Source organism: Vulpes vulpes, chromosome 5 (assembly GCF_048418805.1).
Source record: "Vulpes vulpes isolate BD-2025 chromosome 5, VulVul3, whole genome shotgun sequence".
Taxonomy (NCBI): Eukaryota; Metazoa; Chordata; class Mammalia; order Carnivora; family Canidae; genus Vulpes; species Vulpes vulpes.
The window spans coordinates 128,034,130-128,055,284 of NC_132784.1; the positions used below are offsets into that span (position 1 = coordinate 128,034,130).

Genomic DNA, 21,155 nt, shown 5'->3' on the forward strand with positions numbered 1-21,155 from the left:
ATATACTGTAAAGTGTTCCACAAATGTATTAATTGGGTATTGATTGGTATTAATGACTACCTATATGAACCCTAAGATGACAAACCAACCAAGGTTACCTAATTATATGGAGCAGGAGTTAACACATTGGCTCTGGAAAGGGCCAGAGAATAAATGTGCTAGGCTTGCCGGCCACAGCATGTCTGTCACAACTTCTCAAGTCTGAACCTGTACAGTGAGAGCAGCCACAGGCGATGTCAACAAAGAGGTGAGGGTGTCTCCTAATGAAACGCCGTTTATAAAAACAGGCTCTGGGTAAAAGTTACCAGTGGACTGTAGTTTGCTGACCTGTGACATTGAGGCTCATGACGATAGGTCACATTTGTGGAGTGCTTTCTATGTGCCTGTACTTCCTGTCAGTTTTCTTTCCAAATCTTCACAAAACATTGAGTTAGCGTTAGCGTGATCACCCCCATTTTACACGTGAGAAAATGAGGCTCTCATGAGGTAAGTTATTTGCCTGAGATCTTGCTGACAGTAGGATAAAGTCAAGATTTGAAACCAGGTGGTTTGATTCTAAAAACTATGTTCTTTTTTTATTTTTTAAAGATTTTATGTATTTATTCATGAGAGACACACAGAGAGGCAGAGACACAGGCAGAGGGAGAAGCAGGCTCCATGCAGGGAGCCCGATGTGGGACTCGATCCTGGGACCCCGGGATCACAACCTGAGCCAAAGGTAGACGCTCAACCATGGAGCCACCCAGGGGCCCCTAGAAACTATGTTCTTAAGCACTTCTCTATATTTTCCGTATTTATAGTAAAATACAAATTCATGAAAGTAACACGGCACGTTTTACTGCAAATGATAGTGTAGCAGGACTTTCAACTGTAACTCCGTGTTTGAGGAACCAGAGGCCCAGGGTCCTGATCTTTATTCTCTGTACAACCTAAAGTCAGGGATGAGACCACCACACCTTCCAATTGCTCGGGATGAGTTTCTGCCATTATTTATCTGGCAAATTGTATCTTCATTTGGTGAAGTCCAAGTCAAATGTCACCTACTTCCTGGAGCCTTTCCCGGTGAACCCAGGAAGAATTCTGTTCCCTGTGCTCTGTTCCCCAAGTGGCTTGAAGACTCTGCAATAAAGTCTTTTCGTTGTTTGGGGCTGTTTACATGCCCATGCTCCCCAGTAGCCTAGAGTAATCCAGGGCAAGGACTTGCCATCCACCCCCCCATCTCCCCTGCCCTGCACAGTCAGGCATCCAGGGGAAGCTCAGTAATTGCTGTTGGGCGGTGGGTGTGGAAGGATTAGCCTGGGGGCAGTGTTCCTTTCTCCTACCTGGCTTGGGTGACCCCTGATGCATTTTCTTTTTCTTTCTTTCTTTCTTTCTTTCTTTCTTTCTTTCTTTCTTTCTTTCTTTTTTTTTTTTTGAGCTATACTGCTATAGAGTATAATGTGATTTTGTGGCATTTATTTATTTTTAAAATTTTTACTTATTTTCTTTAAAGTAGGCTCCACACCCAGAATGGAGTCCAATGAGGAGCTGGAACTCACAACCCTGAGATCAAGACCCAAGCTGAGGATCAAGAGTCGGGTGCTTAACCAACTGAGCCCCCCGGGCGCCCCTAATGTGATTTTAGTACAATTAAAAACATTCTAGGAGGGGTCCATAAGCCTCACAAAAGTGCCAGGAGTCCCCAGCAGAAAAAAAGGTAGAGACTGCCTTTATCTGGCATGTTCCACAAGTCGGGTCCTGGACAGGAGAGCAGGGGGCTTGGAGGGGAGCCTGACTCCAGGGGACCCTGGGAGGGGCTGAGCAGTCATCAGCTGCCACCCACATGGACACTGTCCTCATCCTACTCCTCACTCCCTCTCCACCTGCCGCGTGGATTCTTAGACGGCAGTGCAAACCTTCCACGCCCTGCACAATTTTCAAGTGGCAACCTGGCCAGCAAGAGTTGTGTCTTTTCTTGGAGTGTCACTGCTGGCTCAGCATCCAAACTCCGTGACACTTGAGAAGTTGACATAGTCACATACACATAGTCCCTTTAGTGGGTGTGTTTGCACGTCCTGAAGCCTTGGGCACCGTGCACTGGGCGGGGGGCGACTCACGAGTGGATTGCACTCACAGCCTTTGGCATCGAGGGACAGTCCAAGCGCATTTTCTCTTACCCACGATGCTCGTGTCACGGGCTCGGGCGCGCAGGTGGATTTCTTTCTGAAGACCTTCCAGTAAGAGGTCTGCTTCATCCCTCATGCTTCCCAGCCTTCCTTTCAGATCTGGAAACTCATGCACGGCTTTCAGTTGCACACTTAGCTGCGCGGCGTGTTCCCTGGAGGGGAAACGAGAGCAAGCGTAGCTGAGTTTGTGTTACTTTTGACAGATCAGTGAAAAACCGCATCAGCGCGGCCCTGGTGACCAGCGCCCTCCTCATCAGGCCCTCCTTCCCCAGCGGGTGCTTGGCAGATTATGGCTCTGTTTGGGGTTTCGCTCTTTCTCCTTAACCCAGATTTCTGGAAGATTTTAGCGCTCACTTAAAATACAATCCGCATACAGGGTCTCGTGGAAGAAAGGCCTTGGGTCTTCCAGTCTCAACTACATGGACTCTTTCTGTCCTCCTCTGCTTTGGGTTTCCAAAGACATGTATTCAGACATGGTTCATTTAAATCGATGAGCTCCAAACTATGTTCAGGCTTCTTTTTTTTTTTTTTCCAGATTTTATTTATTCATTCATGAGAGAGAGAGAGAGAGAGAGAGAGAGAGAGACGCAGAGACACAGGCAGAGGGAGCAGCAGGCTCCATGCAGGGAGCCCGACATGGGACTTGATCCCGGGTCTCCAGGATTAGGCCCTGGGCCGAAGGCGGCGCTAAACCACAGCCACCCAGGCTGCCCTATTCAGGCTTTCAACGCAGAAGTCCTCACCCAGCCTGGAGTAAAAACCGAGCTCCTTATTGAGAATAAATCCACTTGCAGCAAGGCTCCTTCTAGTGCCACTTGCATCCAGGGTCTTAACTGTTAACTCCCAGGACTGGCAAGGGGGTCTCCTTGTTGGTGAGAGTACCCTGGGGTATGTTCATGCTCCCGACCTTCTCCCAGATGGTCTGCACCAGGATCTCTGTCCCTCTTCGATTTGCTGGGTTCAGCACCCATGGTGGGTTCAAGTAAATAATTAGTGTATCCCTCGTGATGAGGAAATTGGGTGCAAATCGTGAAGCGTACGGTTGGGGCAAATTGCAGTGTGAATCTCTGGGACTAATTTATTTTGGCAGAAGTGCAGAGCATTAACTGACGCTTCCCAGCGTTTTCTGCTCTTACCCTCCCTTTCTAATCTACAGACTTTTCCTTCTGGCGCCAACTGTCAGGACTGTAATTCATCAGGTTAATAATAATAACAATGATGGTGATTAGTGTTATTATAATTGGTACCCTCGAAGCTCTTACAATGTGCCAGACTTGTCTGAGTCATTCTCACAAGAAACCGATGAAATAAGAGACCTGATCCCCCTTTCTGATGAAGAAACAGAAGCTCAGAGAAGTTAAGTCACTTGCCCAAGGCCACACAGCAATAGGTGGCTTCCCTTCATGGAATATCTACCCGTGACGTCCTGGCTTCCCTGTCCTCTGCTCCCCCTTTCATTTGTAGTGTACCCAGAGAACACGAGCTGTGTAACTGGACCAGGCCTGGGGAGTACAAGCAGGGGAAGGCTGCCTCTGCCCTCAGGGGACCCCCGGGAAGCACATATCTTTTTGCTGAGGAGGTCATGGAAGGCGTCAGGGAGGAGGTGGTGCTTTGGTGGTTGCCAAGGAGGAACGGGGGCCCAGCAGGTGGAGCAGGACGGGCCAGGCGTGCTGGTTTCTGGCAGAAGAAAGAAGTACTCACTGCTTTCCTCATCACTTCAGGCCTGGCCCTGGGACTCCTGCTTCTCTCGCTCTCCTTCTACTCTACCCCGAGTCTCGTGGTCTCTCTGTGTAGAAGGCCCGCTGCGGATTGGCTCATTCTGGCTTCTTTCTGACAGGTCCACTTTGTTCACCGTGTTCTAGAACCACAGACCAGTGGTGTCTGGACCAAAGCTCATTCTCAGGCATATTTACTTGGCCTGGACGGTGCTTTTTAAAAGCGCTGTTGGATTAACCGGCTCTGTTTTAAGGTGGGGACATTTCCATAAAAATCTGGATGTCTGACATCTCAGCACAAGTGGGAAGGTCTGGGGATATAGGGCCCCATCCTGCAGGGCAACGGTCTTTACAAGGCTACGGCTGGGCCTGTGTTTGGCCCGCATCCTGGCCTGGCCACGAGACTCCTGGGGGCCTGAAGGTGCGTGGTCCTTCCTCTGAACTCTCCGGGTGGGCCAGGTCTTCTTCCTCATGTAACTTTTATTATTTATTTTTTTTATTTTTTAAAGATTTTATTTATCTATTCATGAAAGACACAGGTGAGAGAGGCAGAGACACAGGCAGAGGGAGAAGCAGGCTCCATGTGGGGAGCCCGACGTGGGACTCGATCCCGGGACCCCAGGATCATGCCCTGGGCTGAAGGTGGGCGCTCAGCCACTGAGCCACCCAGGGGCCCCTCTCATGTAACTTTTAAGCTATTACCATGTACTTCTGGGATGAAAATGAACGGCCTTATGTTGACACTTGTGTTTTGTGTAACACAAAACTCTGTGGCTTTCATTATTCCTTAGTCCTGGAGCTTTTATGGGGACAAGGGATATTTTGCTACATAATCACAATCTCTTTGGTTTCTCAGTAGACTATGTGCTCCTGGAAGGGCGGGAACTGTACCCAGTGCATCCTGGCTTTGCCCAGAGCGGTTGGCAAACCTTTTCTGTAAAGGGTCAGATAGTAAATATTTTAGGCCTTGGGGGCCATAGCCTCTGTCACAGCTACTCCACTCTGCCGTTGTCCTAGGAAAGCAGCCACAGAGGACAGGTACACAAGTGCGCGTGGCTGTGTGCCAGCGAAGCTTCATTTACAAAAATAGGTGGCATGTTGGATTTTGCCTGGGGTGTGCTGAGCCCTGGCCCAGAACAACCAACATAATTTCTAGAAATGTTTGATGAATGCTACATAAACATATAGATGCATATAACATATAATGAAAACAACAATGCATTTTGAGGAAACTCTCATACTTGCTATATGGCTTCATATCAATGTACGGGTTTCCAAACAACTGAAGAATTTGGGAAGATTTAGAAGAAATTTCCCTGACTGATTGAAACAAAAATTGTATTATAAACGACGCTTTTTCCAATTTTGCCTCTTTCAGCTCTGCTGGGTTTGGACTGTCCACAACCAAGCTCTTAATGACTGCCTTTTTGTTATAATCAATGGCATCTGGAAAGATCCCATGTAATCCTAAGTAGGTAGGAAAGAGACAGACAAATGTGATCGCCAGCCTGGTCGTTAACTGAAAAATTATTTCCCTAACGTCCACATAGGTACATTTTGAAATTGAAGGCTGCTTTTTAAAGCCCAAAGGATTTAAGGTAAATCAAGGAACTTGCTATCTGTGGCTTGTGCACAAATCTTACCGAGCGGAGTCCTGATAATCCTTGACTATTAAGAATTCCCCAGATGAGAAAACAGGATGTTTCAGAATCCTTTCTATTTCTGACAAGTTCTCTTGGAGGCCTTTGAAGTTGGCCTCGCAGACCAGCACGGTCTCTCTTTTATCTTCCACGTTAGCAGCCAGCCTCATTAACCCTTGCACCGCTTCGGAGAGGGCAGAGACGGTGCGGTCCCAGTGATCAAAGCACTGGTGACACCGCGGACAGGCAGGGAACTCCCGGCCGTGACCCCGGGCACAGCGATCGCATCGTGGGCCGCCGACTCCCTCCCGACAGCGGCACATGCCCGTGTCCTGGTCACAGGTGGGCTTCTGGGCACCTTCTCCGCTGCAGTCACATGCTAAAGTGGGAGAGAGAGGAAGCAGAGGAGGTCAGTCACTTGGCCTTTTGCTCGTGACTAGCTCAAGAATAAAGTGCATTGCTCCCCATCCCAAGGATGTCCCTGACACTCATTTCTAAGGTGGACATTTAAAACTGGTATAACAAAAACAAACAAACAAACAAAAAAACCAACTAAAACTGGTATAACAACAAAAAACAAAAAACAAAAAACAAAACAAAAAAATAAAACTGGTATAACTACATAGACCTGGGGGACACCTGGGGGGCTCAGTGGTTGAGCATCTGCCTTTGGCTCAGGGCGTGACCCCGGGGTCCTGGGATCGAGTCCCACATTGGGACCCTTGCATGGAGCCTGCTTCTCCCTCTGCCTGTGTCTCTGCCTGTGTGTGTGTGTGTGTGTGTGTGTCTCCCATGAATAAATAAATAAAATCTTTAAAAAAATTACAGAGACCTGGGCAATTACATACAGCACTCCTCTTTTCATTCCACTAACAAATCAGTTTATGGTCTCCGGGTGGAAAATACTAGGTGTTGTCTTTACAGTGTGAGTGGTCATGCGTGGGCTCCTTTACCTATTTGGGTGACCAACCTGGAGGTAACGGTGGACGACATGCTAGTATCTACTGCTACTGCAGTAGGTGACTCAGGCATGTTGGTGACCCCCTGAGAATTCTCTCGACCACACTCTCTCAGTAAAACCCAGCAGGGGTGTGCCCACCGATGCTGTTTTCCGTTATATAAGAAGAACCAGTCCATCCTCAAAAAAGAGGGGGAAATCACTCTATCCTATTTACCCAAAGGAGTTGACCATCTACCCAAAAGCCTGCAGATATCATTGCCCAGACTTGGAAAAAAACCAAGATGTCCTGCAGCAGGTGAATAGATAAACTGTGGTACAAGGGATCTTTTCCAGGGCCAAGAAGAAATGAGCTATCAAGCCATGAAAAGACACAAAGGAACCTTAATATCACCTAGTGAAATAAATCAATCTGAAGAGGCTGCGAACTGTAAGAGTCCAACCACCAGACATTCTGGAAAAGGCAAAACTATGGAGACAGTAAAAAGATGAGTGGTTGGCACGGGCTTGGGGGAGAGAGGTGGTGAGAGGGGAGCAGGAGCCGCACAGAGGATCTTTAAGGCAGTGAAAATATTCCACATGATGCCATCACGGTGGACACGTGTCCTTATACATTTGTCCAAACCCACAGAATGGAAAATACGAAGAGTGAACCATAATTCGAACTGCGGACTTTAGTGGTCATAGTGTGTCCATGTAGGTTCGTTGGTTGTAAGAAATGTGCCACTCTCTTGGGGGTGTGGGGATGGGGCTGGGGGGGTATGGACATATGGGAAATCTCTATACCTTCCTCTCAATTTTGCTGTGAACCTAAAACTACTCTAAAAAGAAAAAAAAATCAAGTCTTTTTTAAAAAAATATTTATTTATTCATGAGAGACAGAGGCGGGGGGGTGCGGCAGAGACAGAGGCAGAGGGAGAAGCAGGCTCCTCACAGGGGGCCCGATGTGGGACTCGATCCCAGGACCTGGGATCATGCCCTGAGTGGAAGGTAGGTGCTCAACCGCTGAGCCACTCAAGTGTCCTAAATCAAGTCCTTTAAAAAGGAGAACGTTAAATTAATTTTGTCTTAGTTAGAAAAACAAAACGAAGCAAAACGACACTCCATGTAATTCAGTCAAGTAGGTTTTTGATTAGGGATTTTGAGTAGGGTGGACAGAGGTGTGGCAGGGACAGCAATTTCCAAAAGGTCAGGGAATCATTAGCCTATGTCAGTGGACTAACTGCAAGGAACAAGCGATTGAAGAATGGATTTTATAACTTGAGTAAAAATTCCGACTGCAAACAAAAACTGGTTAACACGCTAGGCTCGTCAACTAGATACCATCTGTCCAGCACATCCTCTGTGGCCTGGGGGCCTCAGCCAGAACTCATTTGCAAAGTTTTCTCTATCAAAGATGAAAGCATTTCGGAAAGTGAGATTATCGAAATATCAGAGGGGCACAGAGGAAAGAGACTCAGATTTTCCAGGAGCCAGAATTCCTCCCTGGTTTTTAATGTAGCAATTCCACTTAGAAAACTAGGTGGGCCCCGGGGAAAATCATTGAGGGTATAGATTTGAATGGGGCAAGGAAACGAAGGCAATTTGTTTTAGCCACCGAAGCCCATTTATAGAGGAATACAAAGGAGGAAAGGGTTACCATGTGTGGCTAGGTAGAGATGACCATGCTAAGCCCGCACATCTGATATTTCTTTGGATTGACCTCTTTTGGCAGCAGACTTTTGAGATTCAAAAATCCCTCCTTCTAGAACTAACCCAGATTCTAAATCTGTGCTGTCCAATATGGTAGCCACTAACCACATGGGGCTCCTGAGATTTAATGAATTGAACACACAGTTCTTTGCCTCATTTGCACTAGCCACATTGCACGTGCTCACCAGCTCACAGGCCCTGCATCCCAAAGGTGCCGATTGGACCATTTCCATCTCTGCGGAACATTCTGTTGGCTGGTGCTGCTCTAAATCCCATAATCAATGTTAAGACATGGGGTGAAAGGCACTAGCACACAAACTCCACGAGATTAGGGGCCTTGCCCTATTTGCTCACAACCTAGTGGATCCAATAGGCACATTATGAATATTGTAAAATAAATGAATCAGTGAGTATGTAAAAGACCCAGAGTTATAAGATCCAGGTTGAGGAAACATCCCCTCTGCTGCCTTCCAATGATCCATCTCCCAGTCTGTTCTTCCATCAAGAAGCTATTTTCGTCAACAAGCTTCTAAATGGCAGAAAACTGGCTGCAAGTCATGACCTCAGAGGTCTGTTCCATCTTAATGACTTTGAGGAATTGTAATCCAGGCTTCAACTTTTAAAAGACTAACATTTAACGTAGCCTAAAGTTTAGACTAAAATCTTTTTATAAGGCTATAAAAATATTATTTTCGAAACTAAGATTAGCCATTGTGATTTTTTTAATCAAATAAAAGAATTTAAAATTTAAAATTCATGCTACGGTTCATAGCTTGCCCGTAGACAGCCCTCATGATTTTAGAATTAGTAATACTTACGAATGCATTGCTCCAGTGGATCACCATAATAATTTTCCTTGCATCCACTGCAGTGTTTCCCATCATAGCCTAATTTACACCGACATTGGCCTGTAAGCTATGAGAACAGTCATGGGTGAAGAATCGACAAGCTTTATGATCTAAAACAAATAATGCATCTTTATATAAAACAGTTTTCCCTCCAGTGGTTTAGAACATACAGCTGTGCAAGGGCAGAGGAAGGATGATTCCCACGGCCAGCAACCACCCTTGGCAATACCAAGGCTCAGGAGCTAATGTGTTTTGTCTCAGGGCCTCTGAATATACCGCCTGCTTCCAGCTGTTCGAGGACAGGTGGCCCCAAACTGGGAAATATACGCAGATGTAAATGAAAACAAGACACATAATGGGAAACGGGCCACATTCTTTTCCTCTACAGTTATGGGAGTTCGTGCATAACACAGAGAGGCCAAAGACCCAGACTAACATTCATCAACTAATTTGGCAAATAGTGTTTCCATTATGGAATGCACAATGGACTTTCTCCCAATTGGGCTAGTGTTTTTGCTCAAGAAAACTTTTTTTTTCTTTTTTTTTTTTCTTTTTTTTGCAATTGAGGCTTGGTCATTTAATGATAGTTATTTAACTAGGTTTTGGGGAGAGGGCTGATCCTTTGTGCATCATGCCAACTGGATCCTTGACCAGCTTTTCTGAAAATGCGGGAGGTTCAAAAATTAACAGGAGAAAAATAAAGAAGCAAATCATTATTGTTGCAGTCCGAGGTTATACTTGGCCAAAACGGCTTAAACAACAACTCCATAAGTTGCTTGATTTATAGAATGACTGGATCTACACAGCTGCTACCCATCTTTGGAGTTCCCACTAGCATCTATGCAAATGGAAGGAGTGATGGTGAGTGGGCTGTCCCTGTGGCCTTGCATACTGCTGGTCATCCTTAACTGTTGGGCAATGTTTTCTTACATGGATGCAGAATCTGCTCCTTTGTGACTTGTACCCACTGTTCTGAGCCCTGTCTTACGGAATTGCACAACACCAGGCAGCCTGTCCCTTCCCTCTGACAGTCCTCCTCCCAACGAGAGATGACTGTTCTCAATCTCTGACAGTCCTCCTCCCGACGAGAGATGACTGTTCTCAATTTGCAGTTTCTTCTTTTCTTCAGGCCTGCCACCCCTAATTTACTCAAGCCTTCACTGCAGAATAGCAATTGTTCTACCTGCCATCCTATCTTCCTTTGGACACATACTAGTTTGTCAATATAATGTTTCAAATGTGGTACTCAGAAAAAAACAACAATGCTCCCACGGCTGTCTGAGCCAGAGGACAATGGGATGATGACTGTCCTGAAATGAGCATGGCATTTCTACTACTCTGTCATACATGAGCACTATGTCTTTGGCAGCCCGGCCCCCACTGTTGGCTCAGTTGAAGCACATAGTGAAAATCCTCAGATATTTTTCACAGGAGCTGGTGCCAGGTTATTACTCTTACCCTGTATTTATGCAATGGATTTTAAAAACCCAATTGCAAAACTTTACTTTTATCCCAGTAACATTTTACATTCTTCTTTCCAGCCCACAGTTCAGCTTGTTAGGATATCTTGTCTCTTGTTCTGCCTTTATCACATTAGCTCACAATTTTGCAACATCTGCAAATTTGTAATATTTGATAAGCATGTTTCTCCAACTCCATCTAAACTGTTGATGAAAATATTGGATGGCACATTTGGATCTCTCTGTAATAATGCACTAGGGATGTCCTACTGGCCGACATAGAGATATTTACCAGTGGTTATTTAAATAGCCTGGAATCTAAATATCCACCTGTCTCTTCAATACCCCAATGAAAGTGTTCCCTGATTTTAAAAAGCAACCTTCCCCAAGTAATCCCCAATGAACCAGACAACCCTTGTCACAAGAGGGCTCTTTGGTTAAACCAATGTCATCTGACTTTTAGCTTCATAGTCTTCCCTTAGTCTCCATTAGTGGACTGTGGTCTTTGTTGAGTCCTGCTACAAATATGCTTCCTACAAGGTCCTCAAGGCATCTAGGTGACTCAGTTAAGCGTCTAACTCTTGATCTCAGCTCAGGTCTTGATCTCAGGGTTGTGAGTTCAAGCCTCATGTTTGGCTCCACACTGGGTATGGAGCTTACTTAGAAGAAGACGAAGAAGACGAAGAAGAAGATGAAGACGAAGGCGAAGATGAAGACGAAGATGAAGAAGGAGGAGGAGGAGGAGCTGCTAAAAGGTTAAAGAAGCATTCAGGCATTCCTCTTGAGTTAGGAAGCCAAGCAGTCATGTGGAGATCTACCATTTTGTTTCATGGTTGGTGGTTGCAAGTGTGAGGAATAGAAGTGTGGTCATCTAGTGTTCAAATATCATTCTCCAGTAAAAGAAACCAGAGCTCCTTTAAAAAAATGGCTGGTTTGGGGCATCTGGATGGCTCAGTTGGTTAAGCATCTGACGTTTGATTCAGACTCAGGTCATGATCTTAGGGTCATGAGATTGAGCCCTGTGTCAGGCTCTACATGTGGAGCCTGCTTAATATTCTCTTTCCCTTTCCCTCTGACCCTCCTCCCTGCTCTCTTTTTCTCTCTCTTGGAAGAAAGAAGAAAGAAAGAAAGAAAGAAAGAAAGAAAGAAAGAAAGAAAGAAAGAAAGAAAGAAAGAAAGAGGGAGGGAGGAAGGGAGGGAGGGGCTTTTCCTAGGATGGGGGCAGGAAATATACCAGATGAGCTTAGAGTATCTTCTCATGCAAAAAAGTGCTTAAAAAAATAATAGAGGTATGTCAAAGGGACACAGAAATCCCCTGAAATAGCTCCCAATGACCAAAGCTAAAATAACTTGAACAAAATAAAGTAGTATTAGATTGTAAGTTGAAGTATAATATAAATATCCATGACGCTGTATGGATATTAAAAAGTGATTAATAAATGAAGATGTGGGGGACAACAGATAAATCTCCAGTGCAGAAGAATTCTAAATAATTTATGGAGATACTCTGCTCTCAAGGAAGGCGAGTGAAACTCCTCAAGTATAGACTGTGCATAATGACTTTCTTCCAAAGAGCACAGTATGGAAAGGAGGAAAAAGAGTAACTTCACAGTACAGAACCATGACAACCACTAGGTGGTTGAGATTCGTGTCAACAGTGATAAGACGTGTAAATAGCACATAGCGTGATATGGGAACAGCACTTTCCCTCTGTGGTCTTCTTCCTCAAACTCATAATCCAAGTCCAACCATGAGAAAACCTCAGATAAATTTGAACAGAGGGATATTTCACAAAATCCTCCTCAAAATTGTGTAGGTCATCAAAAATAAGGAAAGTCTGAGAAATGTTACAACGAAAAAGAATCTGAGGAGACAAGATGACTAAATGTAATGTAGTGACCTGGATGGGGTCATGGAATGGCAAGGGGACAATAGGTAAACAACTAAGGAAATCTGAATAAATTATGGACATTGGTTAATGATAATATATCGATATTGGTTCATTAATTGTGACAAATCTGCCATATTAATGGAAGATGTTAGAAGCTGAGGAAGCTGGGTATGGTGTATATCTTCTCTGTACTATCTTCACAACTCTCTTTAAATCTATTCTAAAATAAAAAATGTAATAAGGGGGCACCGGGGGGCTCAGTTGGTTAAGCAGTTGCGTTTGGCTCAGGTCATGATCCTGGAGTCCTGGTGTCGAGCCCCATGTCAAGCTCCCTGCTCTGTAGAGAGTCTGCTTTTCCCTCCCCCTCTGCTCCTCTCCTGCTTGTGCTCTTTCTCTCTCTAATAAATAAAATTTTTAAGAAAAAGAAAATTTTCTTTAAAAACAATTTATTAAAGGAAAAAGGGCATGCTGAGTGTGTGTGTGTGTGTGTGTATGTGTGTGTATGTGTGTATATGAATGCGGGTTGGAGCAGGAGGGTTGGAGAAAAAGAAAAAAAGAGAAAGGAAAACACATTCTGTATATGAGAACTACCTTCACAAGTTGACTTGCATAAGATTTGACCTTTAAATAAGTTGAACGGTGGAGCCGAAATTGGAGGTGAGCCATGCTTATCATTATTAGTAGTAGTTGGGGAAAGTCCAGCTTCTTAAATTAGCATTTTGATTCCAATTAAACCCTGGTCCCTGTAGGGTGGACTGATTCTAAAATCTCTCAGCATTGTTTTACCCTTCCTTCCAATCTCTATTAATGTCAAAAGTGTTTCAAAGAATATGTCTTTTTTAAAAAAGAATATATTTAGTAGGTACAATACCCTGATCGTGACATGAATAGTTTTTTTCCATATAGATATTGTTATATTTGTTTTAAAAATTCAATGCTGATTTTATTGACTAAAAATCACATGTGCATTTAAGTAGCATTAATTGTATATTGTACGCTGCATACGTGCTCCTACTGCTCTACCCCGCATTCTTATTCTTACTCAGTGGAGCTGAAATTGGAGGTGAATCATGCTTCTCGTTATTTTGAGTAGTTGGTAGAGACAATTGATGCTGGTCTGATAAGTAAAGAGCACCTCTTATTTTACCTGCACCCAAAGCAATTGGTGAGCTATCAGGAATGACAGGTCAATTTTGGAAAATGGAACTGTGGGTTCTGAAAGTATCCATTGATTTTCATTCTGATTGACCATCAATTCTGATTAATGATCAATTTCTTGGAGCTTCCCTGTGATTATACATCCGAAACAGGAAAGGGAAGTTATCTGTTTCACATATATAAATCCTGTCTTCCCCAATTGCAGAGAAGTTTGGAGAAAACCAAAGAAGGCCAGACTAGACCTTGAGACCCTCATGGTCTTTTTTAGTGCTTTTCATTGCTTGGTAAATGCAGATTCCATCCCCATATAAGGCTAATCCTGTCCCCAAACACTAATTGGCAACAGTACATAAAGAAAACATTATTTACAAATTTGGCAACCATGTCTCCCCCTTCCTTCCCACTCTAGTGCCCTGGTAAGTTCAAATATCTTACCTGGTCACAGTGGCCACCGTGAGAGGTCCGGGGGTCACAATCACATGGCTGACACCCCCTGCCAGGGACCAGATTCCAGTATCCGTCTGCACAGCGGTCACAGGTCCGGCCCGTGACGTTGGGCAGACAAGGGCACATGCCAGTGTCAGGGTCACAGAGGCAAGCTCCCAGGCCAGGGGGACACTCAGCTGGATTCACACCAGGAGGATGGCAGGAGCACCCTGGGATCATAGAGCCACTGCTAGAGGTAAATTCAGGGACAACGCTGGCATTCAACAAACCACACGAACAGCCATTCGGATCTGGATGTTTCTCCAAAGGGCTCAAGGCAGAAACACCTTACGATATTGCAGACTTATCACGGAATCTAAGTGGGCTGAACGCATTCAACTCTTTTTGACCTCCCCACCTAGCAATATCCTGCGGTTCTGCTGGCTACATTCCAAGGGCTCACAATTGGGGTGACCAAAAACCTGGCTCTTTCCACATGCTAGTCATGATCTGAAAACAAATGGTTTACTACGTTGACTTGAATCAACTGAAATAGTTAAATATTCCCGATAAACGAGCAGCTTACTCCTCCTCTTTTTTTTTATTATTTTAAACCATAGACTCCAACCCTTGCCCTCTGCTACATCAGCACTCCCCCAATGTATACGTTAAAGACACCGGGTGAACTGGTTCCAATGCAGAGCCCTGGAGATTACACTCAGTGGGTCAGAGGCATAGTCTGGGCATCGGCCTATTACTGTCCCAGCCCTGTCCCCAGGTGGCACCGTGCCCCGAGGGCCACACTCTGCTGCCACGTTTCCCCCCAGAGCTTGACAGACTTACTCCTGCAGGTCTGATTGAGGGCAGATCCAAAGTGACCTGGTTTGCAGAACTGGCAGTTGGGCCCCTGAGTGTTGTGCAAACACTTAAGGCACTCCCCGGTTAGCGGGCTGCAGGACTCCGGATCCGTCACATCGGTGTTGTTGTTGCACACACACGGCTGGCAAGGGGCTCCCGAAACTCTGGGATTTCCATAGAAACCCGCAGAGCATTCTCCACACTGCTTACCTGAAAGAAGGGGAGAGGCAAAGGGAATGAGATGAGAAGTGTGTGTGTGTGTGAACGTGTGTATGTGTGTATATGCGTGTGTACACGTGTGTCGGGGGGCAGGGATGGAGACTGCTACCGAGAATAATTAGGCTCATCTAGGGATAATGAGATGTCACACGTTGGGGATGAAGAAGGAAAAATGTTCTGAATTAAAACCTTCACTTTGATGTATTCTCCAGTCAGAGAACACAGCGATGATTCAGAACTAGGAAGTCCGTGGTGAGGAAGCCATTCTAGTTCTTCTCGAAAGAACTACAGAGTGGTAGGCACAGGATTCCCGGATCTTTATCCAACTGGGTCACCCAAGTGTGCCCCAGGATCTAACGCCAATCTCAGTTCCTGCTCTCTCTGGGGTCCCTCCACCCTCACCTGGTCCTGGAGGTGATCTAGCAGCACCCTGAGATGTAGGTCTAGCAGTGAAGATGGTGACAGTGGTTTTCTTGATGAACGAACCTTGGAGGGAGTTCTTATCAAGCACTGTATGGAGAAACCAACCCTTCGCTCCTCCACCTGCTACCCTGCCAACCACGGGGACCTGTGGTCAATTGGGTGCCCAAACTGTAAGTCTATTCCCCACATCTTGGTTCATCTTTTTAGGAATGTTCTTGTCAGCCAATCATGGTCTCAGTTCTTGTTTTTTTTTTTTTTTTAAGATTTTATTTATTTATTCATGAAAGACAGAGAGAGAGAGAGGCAGTGACACAGGCAGAGGGAGAAGCAGGCTCCATGCGAAGAGCCCAATGCGGGACCTGATCCCGGGTCTCCAGGATCCCACCCTGGCAGAAGGCAGGCACTAAACCCCTGAGTCACCCAGGGATTCCCCCCCATGGTCTCAGTTCTTAAACACTGACCAACTAAGCCAGGGGGGACATGGACACAAAAGACATGAGAAGAGGTCAGAATGATGTAGAGACATAGTTGGCAAATAAAAAATTAGCCATGTCCTTTATTATCATGATGGTAATTATCACTGAAGAAAATAGTAGCAGCATATCTTCAAAATATGATTAAATCAAGTAGATTTTATGTTTTTTCCTTGTTGCGTTATATATTCAGACTCATGCTTAAACTCTTCAAAATAAAATTTTTGGTAGAGCAACAGACATAAATATTGAGTTGACTTATGCGGTGTCTGTAGGATGCCCAAATCAGTGTTTCAAGATATCTGAAAAAATAAGTTATACTGGTGAAACATCAAATCAGTTGGTTGATTTGATATTGAAATATCCAATCGATTGGTTGAAATTATATAAAGGAGGCATGTGATTAAAAGCTTTTACTTTTTAATTGCTTATGTTCTATGTTATAAGACATATATATCGCTTAATCACCTAAGTGTCTTACTTAAAATGTGATGATTTTATTTTAAATAAGTCAATTTGGTTTGAACTCATTTGGTCAGTCAGTTTTCCAGAACATTATCTAACAAGTATAGTTCAGAGGAATAAGCTTTTCGTTGTCCTTGGTTTCTGAATCATTCAAATCCCTTGTTCAGTAAAGCGGCAATGCACCAGATTGTGCCTTCTTGCCACTAACTTAGATTCAGTACCGCTCAGTTGTTCAAAGCAGATAAATTATGAACATGGGATCATTTTTTGGAGAGCAGTATGGGAGAGAAGAAACTAGACTGTGTACCTGTATAACCTTGAAGACAATTGCAGATCACATCTGAGCTCCAAGGATGCTGATAACAGGAGTGGGCAAAATATTGGCTGCTCGAGGGAACATCTGGACATGGGCAAGGGCGACAGGACTGTCCCGCAGCAGGATTCCCATAGTAACCATCGATGCATCTGTCAAGACAATTTCTTTGTACCAAACGTCCCCGGGAAAAGCTCACAGTAGCCGGTGTGGATTTGCTGTGCTTGAGGACAGCACAACTCTCAAAACTCAGTATTTTAGAAGGTGCTCGCTTGCTCTGTGAAGTTCTTCTTTGCCTTACCTTGAACGTCCCAAGGTAGAGTCATTAAACTCAATGTAGTGGCAGTTCATTTACATGTCCTATTTCAGGGACGTAAAAAGCAACGTGCCAGGCAAATAAATGCCTGTTTTTTTATTTAATCAGACATGGTCTGGCTCATCACAAGATCTTGAAGGACACCAGGAGCGAGGTTCTATCTCCCCGCGCCCCCCCGCCCTCCCATCGCCCATAGCAAGGCTTCTACACTTAAATACAGCTGAGTCTCTACTCAGTGGTCCTTCAGGGAGTGTTGGGACATTGGAACAAAAGAAATAAAATTCAAGTGCACAGGGATTCCATACCTTTCACAGTTTCTTCCAGTTGTAAAACCCCCGCAATTGAAGCATGACCCTGTCTCTGGGTCACAAAGTTCGGCGAACCCATTACAAAGGCAAGGGTGGCAGCTGGGAAATCCGAAGTAGCCTTGCAGGCACCGGTCACAACGGCGGCCGGCCACCTCCCCCTGGCAGGAGCACTGTCCCGTTATTTGGTCGCATACAGTGGTCTTTGAGCCTTGAGGGTGGCAGTGACATGCTAGATAAAGAAAGAGACCATGTGGGGAGGAGGGACAGGTGGTGTGCTGGGGAAACAAGTTACAGTCCTGCTTTTGGAGTCCTGAGCTCCCTGTGGCATCCCCATCAGGTAAGTCAGGGGAGTCTGAGAATCTGGCCGGCGCCGAGCACCAGGTCAACATTTGTTCAACTGATTCACCCAATAAACAGGGTGCGGTGAGCAATCGGGTCTTAAAAGCGTTGTTTATACAGAGGACCTGAGCAATTGTCATGTTTTTAGTGCCTTGAACTCCCATTTATTAAGTCAGACTTCAAGGTATAAAATTATAATCTTTATTAAAAAATATAAAGCCCCTTTTCAAGATGGGTGGACTTTTCTTTTTCCTAGGTGAGATCACAGAGGCTCACTCCTTCCTTTTCTAGGGAACTGTTCAACTCTTTGAGCCAGTCTTCCCTATGCAAAGGCCCGAGGCCAATGACATGTTTGCCCCTTTGTGAATCTCTAGCACCTCATTTTCCTTTCTTTCTTTCTTCCTTCCTTCCTTCCTTTCTTTTTTTCTTTCTTTCTTTCCTTCCTTCCTTCCTTCCTTCCTTCCTTCTTTCTTTCTTTCTTTCTTCCTTCCTTTCTTTCTTTCTTTCTTTCTTTCTTTCTTTCTTTCTTTCTTTCTTTCTTTCTTCTTTCTTTCTCTTTCTTTTCTTTCTCTTCTTTAAAGAGAGGGAAACAAAAGTGATAAAAAGAGATGTGTGCTGGGTAGAGAGTGACCAGCAAGGTGTGTCGTCTCTCTGAACTCTGACTTAAAACATACATTCCTTCACCTGAAAGAATTAACCTACCTGGAGAGACCACCCAAGACAGGTTTCGGTGGAGAAGGCTGTTTGCACTACTGGTACACAGCGTGAACACAGAACTGCATACCCTGAACATGACACGAGCCTGGATTTCCACATGTAGACAAAGACCCATCTAAGCCCTTATCAACAGGCAGCTTAGAAGATCAGTTCCACGGCTCTTGGCGACCCCAGCATCAGAGGGGTGACAGCGTGGTCCCCTTCCTCGAATTCTCAATCTCGCTGTTCTTTTAGCCTGGCCAGCCCCTGGGCTTCGCTGCCAGGTCACAAAGCTGGGTTGGCACAGCCGACACCTTTCCCGGTGTCCCTCCCACATCCTCCCTGGACTTGCCATCTCTTTGATACAGACCACAAACCCCCAGAAGCCTGGGCCATGTCTTTACCATCACTCATGCTTCCTTCACAAATTTGTGTGTCATCCTTGTGTAGGGGCCACGCTGATCTTCTGTGTGCCATTCCAATTTTAGTATATACGCTGTTGAAGTGGGCGCCATCACTCATGATTCCTAATGGAGCTCTGTATACAGTTGGTGCCCACTGAACGGATGAATGAAATATGATGGGAATTTTTTTTGCACACTTTATCTATAGAGACAGACAGCCCGAGTAATGTAGTCCAATTCCCTGGCCCCTCCTCTTTCAAACTCCCACAATGATTTCCCTGTCTTCAAAACTCCAAAACTCCAAGACCATGCGTGTCTTCCCCCATCTATCTTTTGCTACGTACGGTGACAGCCATGATGTCCCAGACCGTAGCTTCCAGGTGAGCACCTGTCACAGCAGCGCCCGGCCACGTGAGGCTTACATTGGCACTGGCCCCCAAGTCGGCTGCAGCTGGGCCCCACCGAGCCCTGAGGGTGACACTTGCAGGCTGCGGGGAGCCGAAGAGGGCAGTTAGAGGCGAAGGAAGTGACAGAGAAGTCCCTGGTCCTGTTGGGAGCTTTAGTTCACTTCTCTTTCACTCGCTATTTCTGTCATCCTTGATTCCTTCATGCATTAAATGGGAAAAATATAGGATCTACCCCAGGGAATTATAAGGATTAAAGACAATAAGGCCTCTGAAGTACCTAGAACTGTGTGGCATGTAGTAGGTGCTCAATAAACATTACTGACTAAGCATACCTTAACAATAAATGTTAATGTTACTTAACAAGTTAATGAAAGGCTTAAACTGTTTGAATAATCAGCTGTTCCAGTATAATCATTATTATTGACGTTACTCCTTCAATTCCTGATGATCTACCTTGGTGCTGGACTATCTGTTTGATTTCCCTTCTTCCATCACATTCATGACGTTGTGGGCATTCTGAAGCCAGCGTCCTGCAGTATAACGGGAAACGCGCTTGCCCAGAACTCAGGAAGCCTGGGCTCTCACTGTAGCTGTCACTCTACAGCTGGAGGGAGATTTTGCAAACTACCCCTCTACCTGGCACCACTGGGAACATATAACAAAATTTGAAGACATTTTTGAATGTCACAACTGGCGGGAACGTGCTACCGGTATCAGGTGGGCAGAGGGGAAGGGAGGCTGCTAAGCTTCCTATAATGCACAGGGCAGCCCCCCATGCCGACCCCTCCACAACAAAGCATTATCCAGCTCCAAATTTCAGAAGTGCTAAGGGTGAGAAACACCACCCTGTGGCTTAGTGACATGGACAAATCACCTAATGTGTTTGGACTCCAAGAGGCTCGCTTATTGAATGAAGGTTTGAGGATGAAAGAAGTTGTTTGGAGTTCATTCCGGCCCTCAATGTCCAGGATTCCAAATTAGTGTTTTAGGGCCATTGTTCTAGGGCTCTAGTGGCCCAATGTACCGGAAGGCTCCTTCTTTATGCACCTACTGTACTGTGCATTGGGATTCCAACACCTCAGATGGACTGAGTGTCCAATCACTGGGCAATTGGTATTGACATTAGTTGTTTGGAGTAGCTGCTACAATAAATGCGATCGACTCACTCACATTCCAAAAAGCTGTGTGTCAATGGAGCCCATGAGGCCAGTACTCACCTATAGCCCCGTTGTGCAGCTTGGCAGACATGCTGACTATAAGCCTTTCACACACACCGGGGGACACCTGAGGTCCCATCTTTGAGGCGATCTCAACACAGTTGTGCAGCTGATACTCCTCTAAATCCTGCTTGCTGCAGAAATTCTCCAATGAATTGATTTGGGGAATCAGACCAAGCTTTTAAAATAATACAAAAAGAAGACTTAGGTTCATAACTGTCTCCTGTTCAAGATTCTAGTTACATAAACAAGTAGATCTATGAGAAGATTTTAAGATTTTCATTTTACTTAAGAAATCTTTAAAAAAATTTAATATATTTTTAAAAGATTTTATTTATTCATGAGAGACACACAGAAAGAGAGAGAGGCAGAGACACAGGCAGAGGGAAAAGCAAGCTCCATGCAGGGAGCCCGACGTGGGACTCGATCCCGGGTCTCCAGGATCATGTCCTGGGCCGAAGGCAGGCGCTGAACCACCCAGGCTGCCCTATTTAAGAAATCTTTAAATATTTACATTTATTGACTTGGGACAAAAAAATAAGACTTTTAAAAATCATTCTTACTATATTTTTAGCTTGCTTGTGAATTTGTCTTAGATTTCAAAGACTTTTAACTAGGCTACTGTGACAAATTTAGAAAGTACAGCTTAGTGCATTCCATAGTATTAACTGTGGAACTCTAATTCCAAAAAACCCTCCTTTTAAAAGTTTTGTTCTTTGCAATTACATATGAACAGTGGTGTCCTACAACAAACTCTCTGCCTC

At 45.0% G+C, this 21,155-nt stretch overlaps 1 protein-coding gene and 1 non-coding gene across 2 annotated transcripts in view; both read right to left on the bottom strand.

The window, feature by feature from the left end:
* Positions 1-21,155, bottom strand: part of LAMB4 (laminin subunit beta 4) — a 93,559-nt gene that overhangs the window by 24,252 nt on the left and 48,152 nt on the right. Inside the window, exons 17-25 of the mRNA XM_025984059.2 lie at positions 20,392-20,569; positions 19,112-19,255; positions 17,326-17,557; positions 16,699-16,856; positions 14,797-15,021; positions 13,963-14,183; positions 8,989-9,085; positions 5,524-5,899; positions 2,157-2,317 (exon numbers count right to left, since the gene is read on the bottom strand). Of these exons, the coding sequence (XP_025839844.2) occupies positions 2,157-2,317; positions 5,524-5,899; positions 8,989-9,085; positions 13,963-14,183; positions 14,797-15,021; positions 16,699-16,856; positions 17,326-17,557; positions 19,112-19,255; positions 20,392-20,569 (1,792 nt within the window). The remainder of the gene's footprint in view (positions 1-2,156; positions 2,318-5,523; positions 5,900-8,988; positions 9,086-13,962; positions 14,184-14,796; positions 15,022-16,698; positions 16,857-17,325; positions 17,558-19,111; positions 19,256-20,391; positions 20,570-21,155) is intronic.
* Positions 18,769-18,875, bottom strand: LOC112908588 (U6 spliceosomal RNA). Its single transcript, XR_003232951.2, has one exon. It is a non-coding gene; the product is annotated as a U6 spliceosomal RNA (small nuclear RNA).